The 17,483-nt window shown below is 51.3% G+C and overlaps 4 protein-coding genes across 4 annotated transcripts; 1 reads left to right on the top strand and 3 right to left on the bottom strand.

Annotated features, from left to right (window-relative positions):
• On the top strand, window positions 1-4,083 carry Sec24CD (COPII coat complex component secretory 24CD). The gene is made up of 9 exons (XM_003738378.2): window positions 1-342; window positions 438-668; window positions 773-1,732; window positions 1,849-2,237; window positions 2,372-2,537; window positions 2,631-2,726; window positions 2,838-2,993; window positions 3,099-3,251; window positions 3,417-4,083. Exons 1-9 carry the CDS (start codon window positions 1-3, stop codon window positions 3,552-3,554), a joined length of 2,631 nt encoding a protein of 876 aa, XP_003738426.1. The 3' UTR covers window positions 3,555-4,083.
• On the bottom strand, window positions 4,021-6,625 carry LOC100907444 (pancreatic triacylglycerol lipase). Its single transcript, XM_003738370.2, has 9 exons — window positions 6,506-6,625; window positions 6,198-6,342; window positions 5,891-6,032; window positions 5,570-5,752; window positions 5,339-5,473; window positions 5,103-5,208; window positions 4,799-4,996; window positions 4,548-4,681; window positions 4,021-4,458 (listed from the first exon to the last, which is right to left on the bottom strand). The coding sequence occupies exons 2-9, from the start codon at window positions 6,290-6,292 to the stop codon at window positions 4,261-4,263; spliced, it is 1,191 nt and encodes a 396-aa protein (XP_003738418.1). The 5' UTR covers window positions 6,293-6,342; window positions 6,506-6,625; the 3' UTR covers window positions 4,021-4,260.
• A 652-nt stretch (window positions 6,626-7,277) lies between these two features.
• Window positions 7,278-8,358, bottom strand: LOC100908859 (uncharacterized). Its single transcript, XM_003738379.2, has 3 exons — window positions 8,192-8,358; window positions 7,689-8,117; window positions 7,278-7,523 (listed from the first exon to the last, which is right to left on the bottom strand). Exons 1-3 carry the CDS (start codon window positions 8,243-8,245, stop codon window positions 7,482-7,484), a joined length of 525 nt encoding a protein of 174 aa, XP_003738427.1. The 5' UTR covers window positions 8,246-8,358; the 3' UTR covers window positions 7,278-7,481.
• A 2,660-nt stretch (window positions 8,359-11,018) lies between these two features.
• Window positions 11,019-17,483, bottom strand: LOC100907591 (uncharacterized). The gene is made up of 15 exons (XM_003738371.3): window positions 17,394-17,483; window positions 17,073-17,207; window positions 16,821-16,926; window positions 16,532-16,729; window positions 16,323-16,456; window positions 16,025-16,216; window positions 13,457-13,617; window positions 13,177-13,342; window positions 12,887-13,072; window positions 12,418-12,552; window positions 12,226-12,331; window positions 11,938-12,135; window positions 11,697-11,830; window positions 11,457-11,588; window positions 11,019-11,142 (listed from the first exon to the last, which is right to left on the bottom strand). Exons 1-15 carry the CDS (start codon window positions 17,481-17,483, stop codon window positions 11,128-11,130), a joined length of 2,088 nt encoding a protein of 695 aa, XP_003738419.2. The 3' UTR covers window positions 11,019-11,127.

Consider the following 17,483-nt stretch of genomic DNA (forward strand, 5'->3'; position numbering starts at 1 on the left):
ATGCCTCCCCCGGTCGGCGGGCCGCCGACTGGTGCTCAGAACGGTTTGTACAGCGGTCCGACGTCAGCCTTCCAACCCCCTCCCCAAACTCACGGACAACCCCCCGCGGGACCCCCTCAAGGCTACAATATGGGATCACCGATGTCCCCTCCAGGACAGTATAATCCGCAAGCTATCGGTCAGGGTTACGCTGCCTCGCCTCCAAACATGTACAATCAGCAAAACGGTCAATATCCCCCGTCGCAACATCCGCAACATCTGCAATCGACTGGAGGTTATCCCCAGCAGCCAGCCGCCCCGCAACGAAAATTAGATCCCGATCAAATGCCTAGCCCAATTCAGGTGAAATATATTCCATTGTTTCTGCTGTCGCAATTGCCTCGCATCCATCTTCGACGAAAAGCAAGCGATTTCTAAAGCGCACCTCCATCCGGCAGGTGATCGAAGACGATCGGAAGAATGCCGGACCTGTTTTCGGAACCAATCGCCTAGGAACGCTTCCGCCATTGGTGACAACCGATGTAGAAATACAGGATGAGGGGAACGCAGGACCCAATTATATAAGATCGACCGTTTATTCTGTGCCGTGCAGTCCAGATGTGATCAAACAGACGCAAGTTCCCCTTGCGGTAGCTATAACGCCTTTCGCCAGACACGCTAAAAGCGATGTGAGTCAACGGGGATTTTTTTCCCGCATTTCCTCGCCTCGACGAGTAAAATAGGTGATGGGTTCAGATTAGAGCTGTCGATAACTCTCTCTCTGTTCTTGCAGGGCGTCCTGCCGTTGTCAGTGTTCAACGAAGAGATTGTTCGCTGCAATCGTTGCAAGGCGTACATGTGCCCCTTCATGCAATTCTTGGACGGGGGCAGACGGTTTCAGTGTGTTTTCTGCAAGGCGACTACCGAGGTTCCACAGAGCTACTTCAATCACCTAGACCACAACGGGGCCCGCGTCGACAAATGGCAACGCGCGGAGCTCTGTCTCGGCTCGTATGAGATCCTAGCGACACAGGAATACTGTAAGAACAACGTCCTCCCGAAAGCTGCCCCGGCTTTCATCTTCATCGTGGACGTAAGCTACAACGCCATCAAAAACGGCATGGTGCAATTGTTCTGTCAGAACATCAGGGACATTCTTGAAGATCTACCGACCGAAGACGATGAGCCGAACGAGACCCCAGCGATTCGAGTCGGTTTCATCACTTATTCCTCGCAAGTTCATTTTTACAACATAGACCCCAATCTGTCGAGCCCCCGAATGATGGTCGTGCCGGACGTGTCCGATATGTTCGTTCCCCTCTTGGAAGGTTGTCTCGTAAAACCTTCGGAGGCGTCGCGCGCTATCGAGAGCCTCTGCGAGGAAATCCCGAAGATGTTCGGCGACACCCGCGAAACCGAAACCATTCTCGGGCCGGCGATCGAGGCCGGAATGGAAGCCCTCAAGGCGGCCGAGTGCCCCGGGAAACTGTTTGTGCTTCATACGACAATGCCCACGCTGGAAGCTCCGGGCAAGCTGAAGAACCGGGACGACCGAAAGCTCTTGGGGACAGAGAAAGAGAAGACGGTTCTAGCGCCAGCGTGTCCTTACTACCAGGAGCTGGCGACCCAATGCGTACAAGCCGGATGTTCGGTTGACCTTTTCATCGCGAACAATTCATTCGTCGACGTCGCGTCGATCGGCCAAGTAGCTAAAATTTCCGGAGGCGAGGTTTTCAAATACACGTATTTCCAGGTGGGTTCTGCAAAGGATATGTAGATCCGAAATCTGTTTATGGAAACGTCATCTCGACGGTCCGCCACGTTGTTCATGATTGCTAATTCCTCTCTTATCCTGAAAAATATTTTCAGGCCGATACGGACGGGGAACGATTCATTGCGGATCTTCGCCGGGACGTCGCCAGACCAGTGGCGTTCGATGCGGTCTTGCGCGTGAGAACTTCCACTGGTTTGCGACCCACTGACTTCTACGGCAACTTCTACATGCAGAACACGACGGATGTCGAACTGGCCAGCATCGATTGCGACAAATGCATCACCGTCGAGATGAAGTACGACGATAAGCTGCCGGAGGGAGAATGCGCCTTCATCCAGGCTGCACTTCTCTATACTTCGGTGAAAGGAATTCGAAAACTTCGCTTGCACAACCTTTGTCTGCAAACAACGAGTCAGATGGCCGACATGTTCCGAAACTGTGAATTAGATACAATTCTCAATCTATTCTGCAAACAAGGACTCAGGTGAGACTCCTGATTAGTGCGTGTGCATGTGGGATGGGGTCGCAGACCCGGCATGGGGAACTCTGATATTTCCTCTCATGGTGGCCGGCTGCTTCCGGCAGAGATTCGACTCACGCGCCCCCATCCTGTTGCAGGCAACTTATGGATGGAAACCCCAAGTCACTGCGCGAAGGCCTAACGCTTCGGGCCTCCACCATATTGGCCAACTACCGAAAACACTGCGCTACAGCATCGTCTTCCGGACAACTCATCCTACCAGAGTGCATGAAATTGATGCCTTTGTATGTCTGCTGTATGATGGTGAGTAGCATACCGCTGCCAAGATTCGTTCCGAATCGTTTTCGATCAGTTCCATTCACTGACCGTCCACACCGGGAATCCATGCTCTTTTAGAAATCCGATGCTCTTGCCGGCGGACCAGAGCTCACAATCGACGATCGTGCGTACGCTATGCTCTGCTTAGGGAGCATGGACGTCAAAAGCTCCCAGGTAGGTCTCCGATCGAGATTCCCTCTATTATCCCTGTAGTACGCCGGCTGTACAGGAAGACGGGGGGAACGCCGTCTCACGAACAGAGAATGAATCATTCTTCCTTCACAGATATATCTTTACCCACGTCTCTTGGCTGTGACTGATCTGGACCCGTCTGATAACTCGATTCCGACTGCGACGAGAACGACGGTCGAGAAAATCCGAGAAAATGAAGCTTATATCCTCGAGAATGGCGTCATGATGTTCCTCTACATCGGTCTTCAGGTAAATAATCGAAACTCTTATCTACGTAAGCGTTATCAGCAAATTCATCCCGCCATCTAGATTTGAAGCGTCACGGTCTCTGAAGCAGGACTCTATAATTCTCAGGTCGATCCCATTTGGTGTGAATCTATATTCGGTGTCAGGAACGTGACGCAGATTCAAGTCGAGCGAACATTGCCGCTTCTCAATAATCCGCGGTCGAAACACCTCCACGAGCTCATCGCCTCCATCAGAAACGAACGCCAGAGATTCATGAAGGTCAGTCCGGGGATCCCAGCAAGAACGATGCGGTGCCCAGTCGCGGCCGATTAAATTGGGTTAGGCGACGGCAAGAGCTTCGCTGGACCCTGGATAGATACGCAGTGTTCCCGTCCAAAGGTCTCTTCGGCGGCGCCTACTGACAAGACTTCAATTCTATTACAGCTGTATATCGTCCGGCAAGGTGATAAATGGGAGAGAGTGCTGCGTCAATTCCTGATCGAGGATCGTATGTCCGATACGCAGCCTTCATACGTCGACTACCTCTGTCAACTGCACAGAGAAATTCGGGGTCTGATTTGAGAAGTTTCGCATGCGGTGACTTCCCGATCTGGAGGCGATACTTCACCATTCATGTACAATTCAGTTAGAAACAGTTTTCGAGGTCAGATCGACGAAAACGCGTGGACATCGAAAACGGATGAGAGTCATTGATATTGAGTCGTTTTCCACCTCGAAGGGTCTGAACTCTGAAATCCCGGTATCGAAGTGACCTAGGACACGAGACGAGCGGCGCAAAATCGTTTCGAAAAAAAATAAATATGAATGAATATTTTCCTCTTTATGAACGACGCGTGCGATCCCTCCTCCGCATCGGGAACCTTTGCAGTTGTTCCATCGATCAACCTCCAATGGCTTCAAACGTCGAAGTGAGCTAACTCTCCCAAAGGAGAACCGAGAGGGAAATGAAACATTGAGCTAATATCAGAATCCTTTTACCGTAATTATGAAACAATCAAGTGGTCCATGGGATGTGAATTGTCTTTTTTATTGAAACACCTTGTTGCGTGTTTACGGCCGCCGCGAAACACATGGAATAAATGTCTTTAATAACAATTTATCACCGACTAACTTCCTGCACACATCCGATTGTCGTATAACACTCGCGTCACGCTTGTGCGAACGAGATTAAGGTTGTCCGTGGGGTTTGGCGAGCGAACGGCGTCACTCCACGGATTCATCCGACGGGACTCAGTGTCCGAGCTGATTTCTCCCATTACTTCCTCGGTTAACCGAAGAGCGGCTTCATAGAGTTCACGATTCGCCCGAGTAGCTTCGCGAAGAAACTCTGCTCCCTCCTAAAATTGCTGGAGCAACGATCTGGGGCGTCTTGGGCGGTAGTGTCGATGTAGAGGATCTCCTCCATATCTTCGGTCGCGCTCGCCCTCAACGACTCCAGATACTCGCAAATATTACGAGCTTCACCCTGCGGAAATGATACGGTCAAGGGTCAAGAACGATAATGCTTGAAAGAAGGCTTGCGGATATTCGAGTCAATGGATCCGATATCCGTACCGTGCAATTAGAATTCGTAGCGTCCGTCACGTCATTGCAGGAGAACCCAACGTATCGACAGTCACGGGCGCAGTTTAAGACGAGGTCTATGTAGTACAACTGGGCTTTCGAGTGACTGCAGCTCAGGCTCAAAGCTGGAACGATTGAAGTACCGACTCAAACGCAACTCCTTTCGATGATCCAACCATGCACGCTTGAGACATCGGATCAATCGCAGGATCGGGTATAACGATCGCGGGAGAATCACTCACGTGGCGGCGGGCATCCCGGCTGGGGTACGACTCCACCGTTGGGATACAAATCGACATGGCCGAAGTTATCCTGCAGACCCAGGCTGCCCCTTACAGGATCGTTGCCCGAGGAAGTATGGATCACCTCCAGAAAATCGCAGTGAGCTTTGTCCGGCCAAACGTTGTTCCCCTCAAAGCGTGGTGCAGCCACGTCCAAACCTTGAAGCCAACAAAAGTGTCAGGGCCCATAGAAGAGCGATGCGGAGTAAACGCCTGGTGGTCGTATGGGAGCTCCATCCTCGCCTCCACTCCAATCACATCGTACCCGTTGTCCGGCCAACCTTCGCCTGGTGTCGTGTGAATAGCCAATCCATTATTTTTCCAGCTGCCTGGCCCCCGAGTGAATGGCCGATCAGGTGTATCCTACGAAACTGCGGAGAAAAGCGAAAGACATTGGGAAAATAATCCGTCTCCGGGTGACAGTGGTTTCGGGAATCGCATTCCGATCTCTACGCAGCACAGGATCTGTTCCGAATGCTCTACAGTAAGGTTCAAGCTCACATCGAGACGGTATTTGGACGAGAGACGATGGATGAATTCCGCCGTTATCCGTCCGAGCATGTTAACGTTCTGAGCCGCTTGAGCGTAATTGGGACCCTCAGCACCCGACTTCCAGTCGACGGTGATGACATTCGTCTGAAGAAGAGACGTCCTCGATCATGATGCTTCTAGTTCGCCTACTTTCGGGCGATGCCGACCTTGCGGTCACCTTTGAAATCTTTCCCATCTCACCTCTCTGAAATTCCGACGAAGCATCAAGGCATCAGTCAGGTTCTGCACCCAACGGGCATCCGCATCTGCCGCGAAACCGTGGAGGATGAATGCAACGGATGAGCGGGATCTCAGTAAAGTATCAGCTTCGTTGTCGAAGGATTCGTTGTAGAACCATATACGATACGGAACCGACGAGTTCCCCTACAATCGAAAGGGCGGATTCAGCTTGTTCTCGGAAATACCCACTTCGTTCCATTCATACGGTCATCACTTGCGATCCATGGATAAGAAGATGATCAGTCGGAGAAGGCCTCCTGCATTCACAAGTTGGACCTTTACATTTAGGTAGAGCGCGTAGCTTGCGTTGATCTGTTCGGGCAACTCAGGTTGAACCAGGAGGGAGGATTCGAAGCATCCTACATCGAGAGGCTTGCCGGAATTCAGCTGGAGCTCCGGGCAGAAGCTGTCGATACCAGCGGATCTGTGATGAATTTATGATCTGAATATCTCTTCGAATCCTTGCTCTCGCACCGCCAGGACTGATGCATTCCATCCGATAGACATCTACTCGGCCGGCAGAAATCATGATCAGAGAATAAGAGTCGTGGACTTTTGAGCATCTTCGAAGAACTGCATCGGTACGTACACTGGTTCGATAGAGAAGCATATCATCAAGGGAGCGACGAGCCCGACGGAGAGTGTCATATGACCGCTCGGCAACATAGCGGCGAAAAAAGTCATCTGGCCGCCCGGCAAGATGGTGGGGAGTTGGGGAGCCGGTTTCTAGGAGACTACGAGTACAAGGAAAAGTGTTATGCTAAGAAAGCTATTATTCCGTAAGCTTGGCGAATAAGCGAGCGAGCATGGCGCCCCCAGCGGCTCGGCGGGGATGTGCGATTTTCGATGCGCGGAGGGATCGGGATCGCTCATCGCCTATGTAGCTCCAGGATTAACCTTTATTCCGAGTAGCGTCTAGGGAGGTACTTTGATTAGACTGCTGAAAAATCGGAGGAGCGGCTCGACAATACGAATACTGTCGGAGAATTGATTTCGCGTTCTATTCAGCGGAAGGCCAGCGGCGGGGAGTCAAGATGACGACTGCGATCGTGTTTCAATCGATTAGAAATGTTGACAGAACTTTCGCGGGAACTGGCCCGTGGTCGCCGTCCCGGAATAATTTTCAGCCAATTATGAACCCGGACTCACCGTCTAGGGTACAGGAGGCATGTGGAGTCCAGGGGTGTCGCTGTCACATGGAACTTATGAGCCTATCGATTTTTCGTCGATTCACCAGGGACTGACCGGAAGATTCTATTTATATCCGTCGTGTTTCCTTCCTCTCTAGACAGGACATGATGAAATGAGGGAACGTAGGTGACCGAACCCACGTCCGCTGGAGCAGAGTGATCTGCGGATTGATTGTATCTTCGCTACAACATGTTCCTCCAAAAGCTTTCAAAATTGGATACGACCGATTTTCGATTCATCAAGATCCGACCAGCTGCGCAGACTCGCGCTACAGAGAGATTGTTCTCCCATTGCTGTCGTCAGTATTTCGACATCTAGCGGAGCGACGTCTCGAGGTATTTCCGGTAGGTAGTCTATTTTCGCTCGAATCGTCATTGTCAATAGGTTAGCTTGGAATCATGGGTATAGACTTCGCTGTCGCTGGACTCGGGAGAGCCTCCGTTTTCGCAGATGAATGAAACCAATGATAGAGTGACGCCGGCCCATGAAGTGTGAACCGGATTGAGACCATTGTGTTTCATTTATTTTTTCTCGCTCATATCGCACAGTGTTATACCACGAGCTCCCTATCACGAAAAATTCTCCAGAGAGGCTAGTCGAGCCTCTCGGCTCGACCATCGGCGGTTGGTTACGAGTCTGGAAAGATAGGAGATTTCTTGACGCCTAAATTCCTGTCCAAATCTCACCACGGCTTGCTGAATGGTGATCCACATGTTTCGATTCCCTGAAAGGGATTGCACACTGCAAGAGGAAAGTGGGGGAATGTCCATCGTACGCCTTAGGGATTAAGAGCTACAGGGGACTGGTCAGCGGCTCGACGATCGATTTGAATTGCACGCCTACCCCGCTAGTCTCATGCCCAAGTCAAGCCCGCGGACTTCCTTCATACCGTGTGATGTAGTCCCGGAGGTCTCTGTCGAAGCCTCTGATTCAGCTCTTCCGCATCGACATACTTCCCTCCGATCTTGACCGAGATTTTCAAATCGGTGAGTTCTTCTTCCGGTATCGCTTTCTCGATCCGACGGTAGAAGTCGAAAACGAAATTTCGCCAGCTCTGGTGAATCTTCCCCATTTCCTTGACTTGTTCGACCTCCCGTTCAACTTTTTCGAAAATCTCGGACATTTCGGCGCATTCTCGGTCGAAGTCTCGAGAGTAGGGTCTTCCGCTCGCCTCATGCGATCTCTGATGCTCCTCGAGTGCCTCCGCAGTGCCTGAGTAAATTCCGCAATGCGGGCACGTGTCTTTCGGGAACGGCCGGCCTATTATCTGATCCTTCTGTCGGGCGAAGACCTCAAGTTCTTCAACTCTCCCAAAAGCCTGGAACGGAGCGATGACAGCGGTTTTGAATGGAGCGTCACGAACGGTCCTATCCGAGCCTACGAAATACTCACCCAAAAAGGCGTAGCCGGATTATTCTCCGGAGGGTGGTTCGGTTTAGAGTCCATGCTTCCGTCGAGAGTTGAGTCGGATTTACGTATATTCGAATGTTGTGGTTCCACGGAGCGAGTTCCGCACACGGAGAGTGCATAAGCATGAAACCTGATTCGCAGTTCTGAGACGGAATGTCGCGAGGAACGTCACTCGTGCGACGTGCACCAGTCTACACAGTGGGAATCTTTGAGGCTAGAGGCGTCCATGAGGAAAAATTAAATGGGAAAATTTAGGAGCATGGAGGAAAAGGAGGAGGGAGGGAAAGGAGGACGGAGGAGACAAAGGGACCCCCGCCACATATATTTCGCGGAAATATAGCTGGCTGTCTTCGGGAAAAAACGGCATAACCGAGATGAGCCAATGGACTTGCCTAGTCGAGCGTTTTCCGGTTCGGGCGCTCGATGTGCATTGCTGCGACAGAAATCAATGATGGACTTCTATTCCGGGCTCATCCAGCCGCCATTATGAACAATGATTTCCCCGTTTCCCCACCAAACCACCGTATTCATCGGAATCGAGGGAATATTGGACCACGGTATCTGATAGGAGGACGTCGTGTCGTCCACCGCATCATCGGAAACGTCACAAACAAAGAGTGGATTCGTATAATTCTTTCGGCGCTTCAGGACGACCCGATATCAGCGTGTGCCCGGGGGAAGCGCCCGTCATTATTCGGGATTCTAAGTTCTCCCACTGGGCGTTCGAACTCAAAAATACAAAAATTTCTTGGTAATTTGATGCATCACGGGATATCAGCTCGAACTGCTCCACAGGGTGGGACAGGAATGCGCTGCGGAGGGCAGTGGAATCTCGCTTCCGTGACTCCTCGAAACGGCTGAAATTCCATCCAGCAGGACCATCTACTCCACGGTTCTGAATTCTCGTCTTCTGTGGAAATTCATGAGAAGTTTGAGCCGATAGCGGCTCCTGCGAGAGGCGGCGAAAATGTCGCGACCCATCCGGTCGATCAGGGCCAGTCTTTGAATCAACAGCTGGGAGGGTCTTGTGTCAAGAAAGAAATCTATTGGAAATCATTCTCCATTCGAGATGTCCAGAACTCGGAGCGACTTCCTCGCTCCCTCGAGGAGCCTCGCCGTCTCAGCCCGATCGTGGAGCCATTCGGTTCTTGAGGGGAGGCCTCGAGCCGATCGACGGATGTTCCTTCGGAATTCCTACGGGAGTCCTGAAAGTACCCCGGGACAGCCATCGCTCCTACTCGGAATCGTTCTTCGGATCACGTATTGAGCGCTGGCTGCTAAGGAATCGCGGTTGCCAGGTCTGCAGCGGGGGATCAGAACGTCGAATCGGAATTCTCTGCATGCAAATTGAGCCTGTTATGGAACCGGACGCGGCCAGGACAGCGTGGGTCTTGTCGTCGCTGAGATTCCGATGGCCATGGATTCGAGATCACGGCTCCTATGAGCCGCGCTCCTAGGTGGATGAGAGTAGAGAGAAGAAGCAGTAATTTCGGACCCACGGCAAAGCCGTACCCGGAGGGAGGTTTTCCTAGAAATCGTGGTCGTGGCGAGGCCGTATGTCATGCGTGGTATCAGGGTCTAGCGGGGAGAGCCGTTCAAAGCAGGCGATCGAAAAGGCGGCCGTCAAGCATACGCGGCATCAGTGAATTTCAAGGATCAATCGGAGAACGGGCGTGCATGTATGGTATGAATGAATGGAAAAGGAAAGGATTGGCACGGAAAACGTTCAGAGGCACGGATTGCAGTGTTTCCGGAAAAAAAACTTTCGCTAGATCAACCCTCCTTGCTTGACCATCATTCGTTTCTCCCGTGCTTGAACTAGGCGTTGTGACACTGGAAGGCGCGGGAATTATTCACGGCCAATTCATCGGCTTTCTGCACCGCCCGCAGCCCCAGTGACCTTGCGATGCCGCGCCGCCATCTGCGGAAGTTCCGCTGACGCCTCGTCATCTCGCGACCAAGTGGCGCGAATCACGTAGTAAACCTTCCGGAAGTCGCCGCGGGGGACTTGATCCGCCGTTGAAGACGGATAGTCGTTGGTTTACATATAGACATATTGGTATGTCGAATTGCATATTGTATTAGCGGTAATCATTCAATGAAATCGAATGAGGCTTTCATTGGTGTGACGGCAAATCCATGAGCGAGTGAGGTTCCTTCTTTGATGTCTGGGAGTGGACCTCCACGCGCGGCGCATCCGTTGACAAAGTGACAACTCAGAGCACAGGCCGCGAAACCATTCGAACCTGACACTTCAACGACCTCAGCCCTCGTAGATGGACAATCCCATTCAGATTTTCTTTTAGGTATCACCAGTATTGCACCGAGACAGTTTCAGTGATTGACGAGCAAGATGCGTTCAGATGGAGCATCGGCCCGCTCCTTAGAGTGGGAGTCGCATTTTGCAGGCATCGCTAGCTGCATTTGCTGAATTTCGCACTGATAATAAATTTTCTCTGTCAATTAGAAAAGTCCGATTCCGACTCCGAAGTCATTCCCGGGGCGATCATTCTCACCACCGAACACACACTCGATCCTTTGCATTGTTCAAGGATCCAGGACTCCTTCTCGACTGTCATGCCGAGCGGCGGTCAACGATCCTTAGCTGGATTGAGCTACGATCTTAGAAAAATTGGCATCCGGTTGTTCGTATCGAGACTCTTCGTCGGCATGTTTGAGTCATTTCATCAGGCCAGAATGGTAGAGACTTTCCTATTCGAGTTCGAGCTTCTTTGACAAAGGTGACATTCACGCAGCCCTCTCCTCGTCCGTTTTCTGCAAGGCATCCCTATAACAAACAACGTTGATTTTCACGGGATATCGCGGGTTTCTCCGTGGTCGTTTATTCATAAGATATTCAACGAGATGCTAGATGACATTCTCCCACGGCGTGCATCCCAATGTTCTGGAACGAAACTTCACTCCGACTCGGTCTGGAAATGGCAGATACGAATGAGCGCTTTCGGAAAAGGAATTCATGAAAATCCCCGAGAAGTCGAGGATTCACAACAGGGGTGTCGAATCCGTGGCCCGCAAGGTCCCTTTGGCCCGCCACTATTTCCCCACCTACTCGAAGCCGACCATTTCGAATGAGTGCTTGGAAATGAATCCCTTCGTGAGACCGAACAGACGAACCAGTCGTGACCAGTCATAGAAATCGGTCATTGGGACAATCGCGGATCGCGACCCACCAAAACTACACGTTTGTCGTTTCTCGTGAAGAATAGGGAGACTTGTGATACCGTACCGTATTTTGCGATCCCCCGCATCGATTCTTGTAGGCTTCCGATGTCGTGTCGATGTAGACGATCTGATTCCTCGGCTCGGCACCTCTCCTTGAGTAGGCCTCCGCCCGTTCGCACAGGTCCACAATTTGTTTCTGTAATGGGTGATTTTCCGTGGCTCTCAAAGGATAGAGTCTACTCGATAAATTCGATGCGTGACCGTCCACTGTGTTCGAGGTCTGAGACTTCATTCGGTCGCCTACCTCACAATCGGCGTCCTCCGCGCAGGCAACGCTCCTGCAGGCCTGTCCCTCGAAGTTACAGCCCTGGGCACAACTTCTTACGAGTTCCTCGAAGAAGCTCTTTGCGAGACCGTGACTGCATCCCATGTCCAAGGCTGAAAGCGATCGACTATCTGTAGATGCCACGGAACGTAATGAGAGTGCTCCGTATCAACATCGGAACCCGAGATCTCTTACGAATCTGATATTTGATTGAACCAACCCCCAATGAGACATCCAGGTTGCGGGGCTTTGCCTCCGTTCGGGTACACGTCGATGTGAGCGAAGTTCACGGTGAGTCCGTAGTCTCCAGTCACCGGGGAAGGTCCCGACGATGTATGGATTCCTTCGAGGAATTTGGAGTCGTTCATGCTCGGCCAAATCCTCCGTTCTTCGAAAAGGGGCGCCGCGACGTCCAGACCTGTCACCAAAGACCGGTCACCAATTTGTCCGAGACGGTCCTTTTGTCTCGTCTGGATAGGGTGAAGGATTCATTGATTCTTCGACTCACCGGTAGCGCGACCAACTCTGACGCCGTACTTCGAGTTCCACCATTGTGTTATCATTCCGACGGTCTGTCCTCCGAGGGAGTGTCCCACCAGATGGAAGTTGTCAGTCTGTAAAGCAGAGCACGGCTCGGTCGGCAAAAACTCCAACGTTCACCCCGACGTTTTTCGTGCTGAAAGAACTGAATACGACTTGCGTTGAGATTGAAGCGTTTCGTGAGTCGGTTCAGGAGCTCCGCGGTGATTCTTCCGAGCATGACGACGTTGCTCGCAGCTCTTGCGTAATTGGGTCCTTCTGCTCCCTCGCTCCAGTCGACGATGATGACAGCTCTCTTCAGAAAAAAGGAAAATATCTCAAAGAAAAGATAGATGGAGATAGGCGTTGGAACCGCGCTTCCGGAACCAACTCCAGCGCTCTAATGTGATAGGGGAAGCGGACCCATTTTGGGCCATGTGCCTGTCATGGACCTAGGGCGCCTGAGGTCTTAACATCGTGGTCCATTACTCGTCATAGGGGGTGGCCCCGTGGACTTCTATGGGGGCAGGGGGCGCATAACTGACCCTCTCAAAATCAGGTAGCTCCCCATTTTTCCCCCCTTAAAAGGTCCAGAACCGGTACGCTCTCCCTACCTCCGTTCGCATTTCGAAAGAAAACTCGGTCCATACCTTCTCCGGCTCGCTCTGGTTGAGCAAAGCGTCTTTCATGTCCTGCATCCAACCCTCATCTTCATTAGCATCACGGAACCCGTGAACGACGAGAGCTACGTGCGAATCCGAGGAGAGGACGTCGTCTGCCTCATGATCGAGGGGTTCGTCGTATTTCCATTGTCGCACACAGCGTGAGGGATCGTCCTGGTTATTATAAAGACGTTGCTCAGCATAAAGCCTTTTTGGGGCCGGTAGACTACATCAGTGTCTGGCGCTCCCACCACAAGGACCGAAATCGCTATACTTACACCTTTGTACAGCGAGTATGTGGGATTGATTTTCTTGGGCTCGAAGGGGAGGAATCCGAGCACTGAATCGAAACAGCCTAAGTCGACCTTTTCCCCATTGTACAGCTTGATTTTTGGACACCAGTCATCACTGAAGATGGTCTGCAGTGATTCCTGAGCATCGACGCTAGGGGAAAGTAATGAAGGGAATAATGAACACCGGTGCACTCGCTCGTTGAATTCCCCGGCCGCGAGCTACGGCAATGCGGGGTTCACATTTCACTGCGTGGATTATACGTACGCTGAATAGGCGCAGACACACCAGAGAACAAAGATTAAGGGAGTTGGAGAAGCTCCCATGTTTTCTCGATGGGGACTCGTCGCAGACCTTATTTCGTCCACGAAGACTCTATCGTCTCTCCTTTGTCGGTATATATATATGTATCGCAATCTGACAGGTGTCTTTGATCTGACTCAGTTTTTTGGCTTTAGAAGGTGTTGTTTCGACAGCGGATGTCTCAGAGGTGTCAAGTGCGGAGGAACTCTTTTGGCGACAGCTTGCAATCAGGCGGAGAACGCGAAATCCTGCGGCGCCTGACAGCCCGGAGACAAACCAATTCGAATATACTTCCCAGTTCTGCAGCGCTTACGAGGGCCGAGGGTGTGCTGATGCTGGAGCAAGAAACATGTAGGAGAATGGAGATCGGGGACAATAGGGGACTGCACTTGCAGACCAACTCTCCGGGCTCCATTCCGGGATGACCAGGGAGTTTTTCCGCTATTACTATGACTACATGAACAGGCATCTTGTTACGCGGTTTGCGATGCACGGCTTTCACCACAAAACTTGCTCCCGCGGAGGCTTCCATGACCCCTCGGACGAATGCATCTGTTCCTTATGCGGGGAGATAGGCGGAACGTATCATCTTCGGCATTGCGCGAAGAAAGTGTCGCTCTCCATGTTGATGTAAATCTCGTATATTTATATTAGGTATATAAACTGGTCAACAGTTAATAAATGGTTGTTGTTGTTTTTCCGCTATTACCCGCCTGTGCCGCAGACGTATGTTGATCTTCGACGAGTCATCGTCCCAGAATCGGAGTCGGCGACGGATCGAACGCACTCCATCGTCCGACCCAAAGACTGGTGAAGCTGTCCAGCATTTATGGTCGATATTCCTGGTCAGACGGAGTACATAATCGTCATCACCAGGAAACCGTCGCGTACGCGATCGTGAGGCGACCTCTTAATCGATCATCGTAGGCACCCAGCCCTCAAATCTTCCAATCCCCAGCCCCAAGAGAAAAATCTGTGCTCGGGCCTGGTCAGAATTCCTTGAGCCCCGGCGCGCTCCACCATCATGGGCGAATACTCTGACTCCGCTTCCCGCCTCAGCGATTCCATTAAATCTCTTCTCCACGGTGAGTAGACAGCGAATCAGGTGACACCGAGCTGGTAGGGCTCGGTCTCATTTTTTATTTTCCGCATCGGGAATCGAATACTGATCTTTAACTGAGAGTTTTTTCCCGTGTGCTACAGATAGATGACCTTCACAGGGATAGCATGGTACAGCGATCCCCGATTATTCCCTCCAAGTGATCTTGCTGACCGGGTTTCATAACACAGAATACGAAATTCCGGAGCCCGCATCGATTTGGACATCAAATGCACGGACAGCAATGGTGGGCTACTCCTCGGATCCCGTCAATGACTTCATTTCCGGTGGATGCCCTTCACAATTGGAATTGTCGCCGGAACAAACAAAGGCAAGAATATCGTCATGTCACCGACCATATGACAACGTCTGAATTTCTGGCCTAGCTGTTCTGAGCTGAGAGAGACTTGAAGTCAGCCATGCGGATCGCGACGAGACTGATCGCAGACAATCAGAGGTACCTACGATCCGAGGCAGGGAGTTTGATAACTGAATGAATGAATTTCCCTATCGTCTCGCACGGATTTCTGGCCCACCCGGAACAGAATTTCTTAGTCATCTCCGTCTCCAAGTAGTTTTGGCATATCACTATGGCGACTATTCCTTCTCATGGTTTGAAGGAAGAGCAGAGCCCTTGTCTCCTTCTCTGTCGCCGATACTTTTTCGTATCGATTTTGATACAGTTGGTATATTGCTCTGATATTGTATGGCTCGCCGTTCGAGGGAGCCGCCTATGCTGTGCAACGATCAGGATCGGAACTCTTATCCGAGTAACACTTCCTTATAGCTCACATTCGGACTCGAGTGACATTCATCGTGAGTTTATGCTGAGATTCGGATTCATAGGACTCCCTCGAGTTGTCTCCGTGGGCTGTTTGTCGAAAATCGAGAATCGACTCGTGGGTGGGAGTTGCGAGAAACAGCATTTTCAGGGCCGTGATTTCGAGACCGCGCAGACTGCGACTCAGGAGCCAAGGACATGGAGCGTAAAGTGGACGGAAATTATGTGGGTAGAGAAAGGAATTCTACTTTCATGACCTGTCCGACCTGCTGAGCGGACCAGTCGAAGGGGAATGCCTTCGTACTGTCACCCCTCTCTCGACCTTCCGAGCCCATGACGGAACGAAACAGATCATAATTGGCCCTTGCAGTCTTCATAGCTGCGACTCCATATTCCTCCAGGAGGTGATTCCCTCAATGATCCGGGGCGCATTCTGACTACTCTAGGACAACTCTAGGCAACGCCGACTACAGATTCCGGATTGCCGACTACGTATTGTCCTAATGATGAGATTTCGCATATGTGTCCGATAAATATCGAGCATTTATTCCATTCGTCAGGAGGACGAAAGCCCAGAATGCTGTTCCTCGGGTGATGCGATGCATGGAAAACTCACAGCTGGTCTTGAATGATTCGACGCCAATCAATAGACCTCCGGGTTAATTCCAGTCTTCACCAGATCCACGAGATCACCCATGGATGTCATCAAGCTTGACTCCCAATCCTTATTGCAGGAGCTCACTAGCTGATCCTCCTTCGTTTCGAAGTACACGACCTCACTGTCGTTCTCCGTGGCATGATCTTTCAGATAATTCATCCTGCTGCATATATCAACCACTGGTCCCTGCAAGATTCCTGATTGATAATTCCCTTGACCCCTCGCTCGCCTCATGAATTCCGAATGGATGGTAGGATCTCAGAAAAGCATCAGCATCCTTCCGTCCGCATACCGCACACATTTTCAAGTTCGCCACCAACGCGCTGCCGCAATTGGTCACATCGAATCCGCATCCTCTGTTGCAGATGATCAGGAGTTGTGAGTAGAAAGGCCGCGATAGATCATGACTGCAGTGTATTGTTGTAGCTTTGGAGGGGACGGAACCGAATTAACACGAAATGCCTCCGAAAATCGATCTGTCTGTCTGGGGCATCTACTCACGAGGTAGGACGCAGCCGGGTTGTAGTACCGTCCCACCGTTTGGATATATATCCAAGTGGCTGAAAGCGTTCCTCAAACCAAACTTTCCCTCTAACAAGGAGTCGCCGGACGATGTGTGGACAGATTCCAGGAAATGGACGTGGGCTTTGTTCGGTTGAATGAAACGCTCTAAGAACAGAGGACTCGCGACGTCCAGCCCTGGAATATACCCAGTTCGAGAAAAAGTCGAGAAGGAAGAGCATGTTGATTGCTCTCATCCCCCGACAGACGAAAGTTCTGATCCACGAACCTGTAGCGCGTCCAATCTTTATGTTGTAGTTCTCAAACAACCAGGCGGTCATCTGACCAACAGTTTGTCCGCCGAGGGAATGTCCGATCAGATGGATATTCTTCTCCTGTGAAGGTTTAGTGCTATCCTCATGGGTATGCATCCTGTCAAGCTCCAATCTCTTCACAGATCGTGGTATTGAATACGTGACAGAATAATAGAATAAGCTCCTGCAGACTTTGGGATACGTCGGGAACAAGTTCTCGCCGGTACCTTCAGGTTGTATCTCTTCATTATGCGGTGGAGCAACTCGGCAGTGATCTTCGCCAACATCATCACATTCCTCGCGGCAGCGGGATAATCACCCCCGACGGATCCTCGGTGCCAATCCACAAGAATGACCTTCAACTGGAACGTCGCATGAAGTGCCGAACGCTCGTTAACAGTGAATTGATACACGGCGCGTGTTAATCTCTTCAGTGATCCTCCGGCGAGCATCACCCCGGAACTCCGTCGAACCGACTTTATCACCCGCTCTGTTGCGGAACTTTCATATTATCGCTTCGAAATTACACCGTACAACAAGCGATGTACCTTTTCAGGCTGATCCTGTAAGAATAAAGCGTCTCTCATCTGAGGCATCCACGGCCGATTGGCATTATCGGTGAATCCGTGGATGATCAT

Source organism: Galendromus occidentalis, unplaced genomic scaffold (genome assembly GCF_000255335.2).
Source record: "Galendromus occidentalis unplaced genomic scaffold, Mocc_1.1 scf7180000075933, whole genome shotgun sequence".
In the NCBI taxonomy this organism is placed as follows: Eukaryota; Metazoa; Arthropoda; class Arachnida; order Mesostigmata; family Phytoseiidae; genus Galendromus; species Galendromus occidentalis.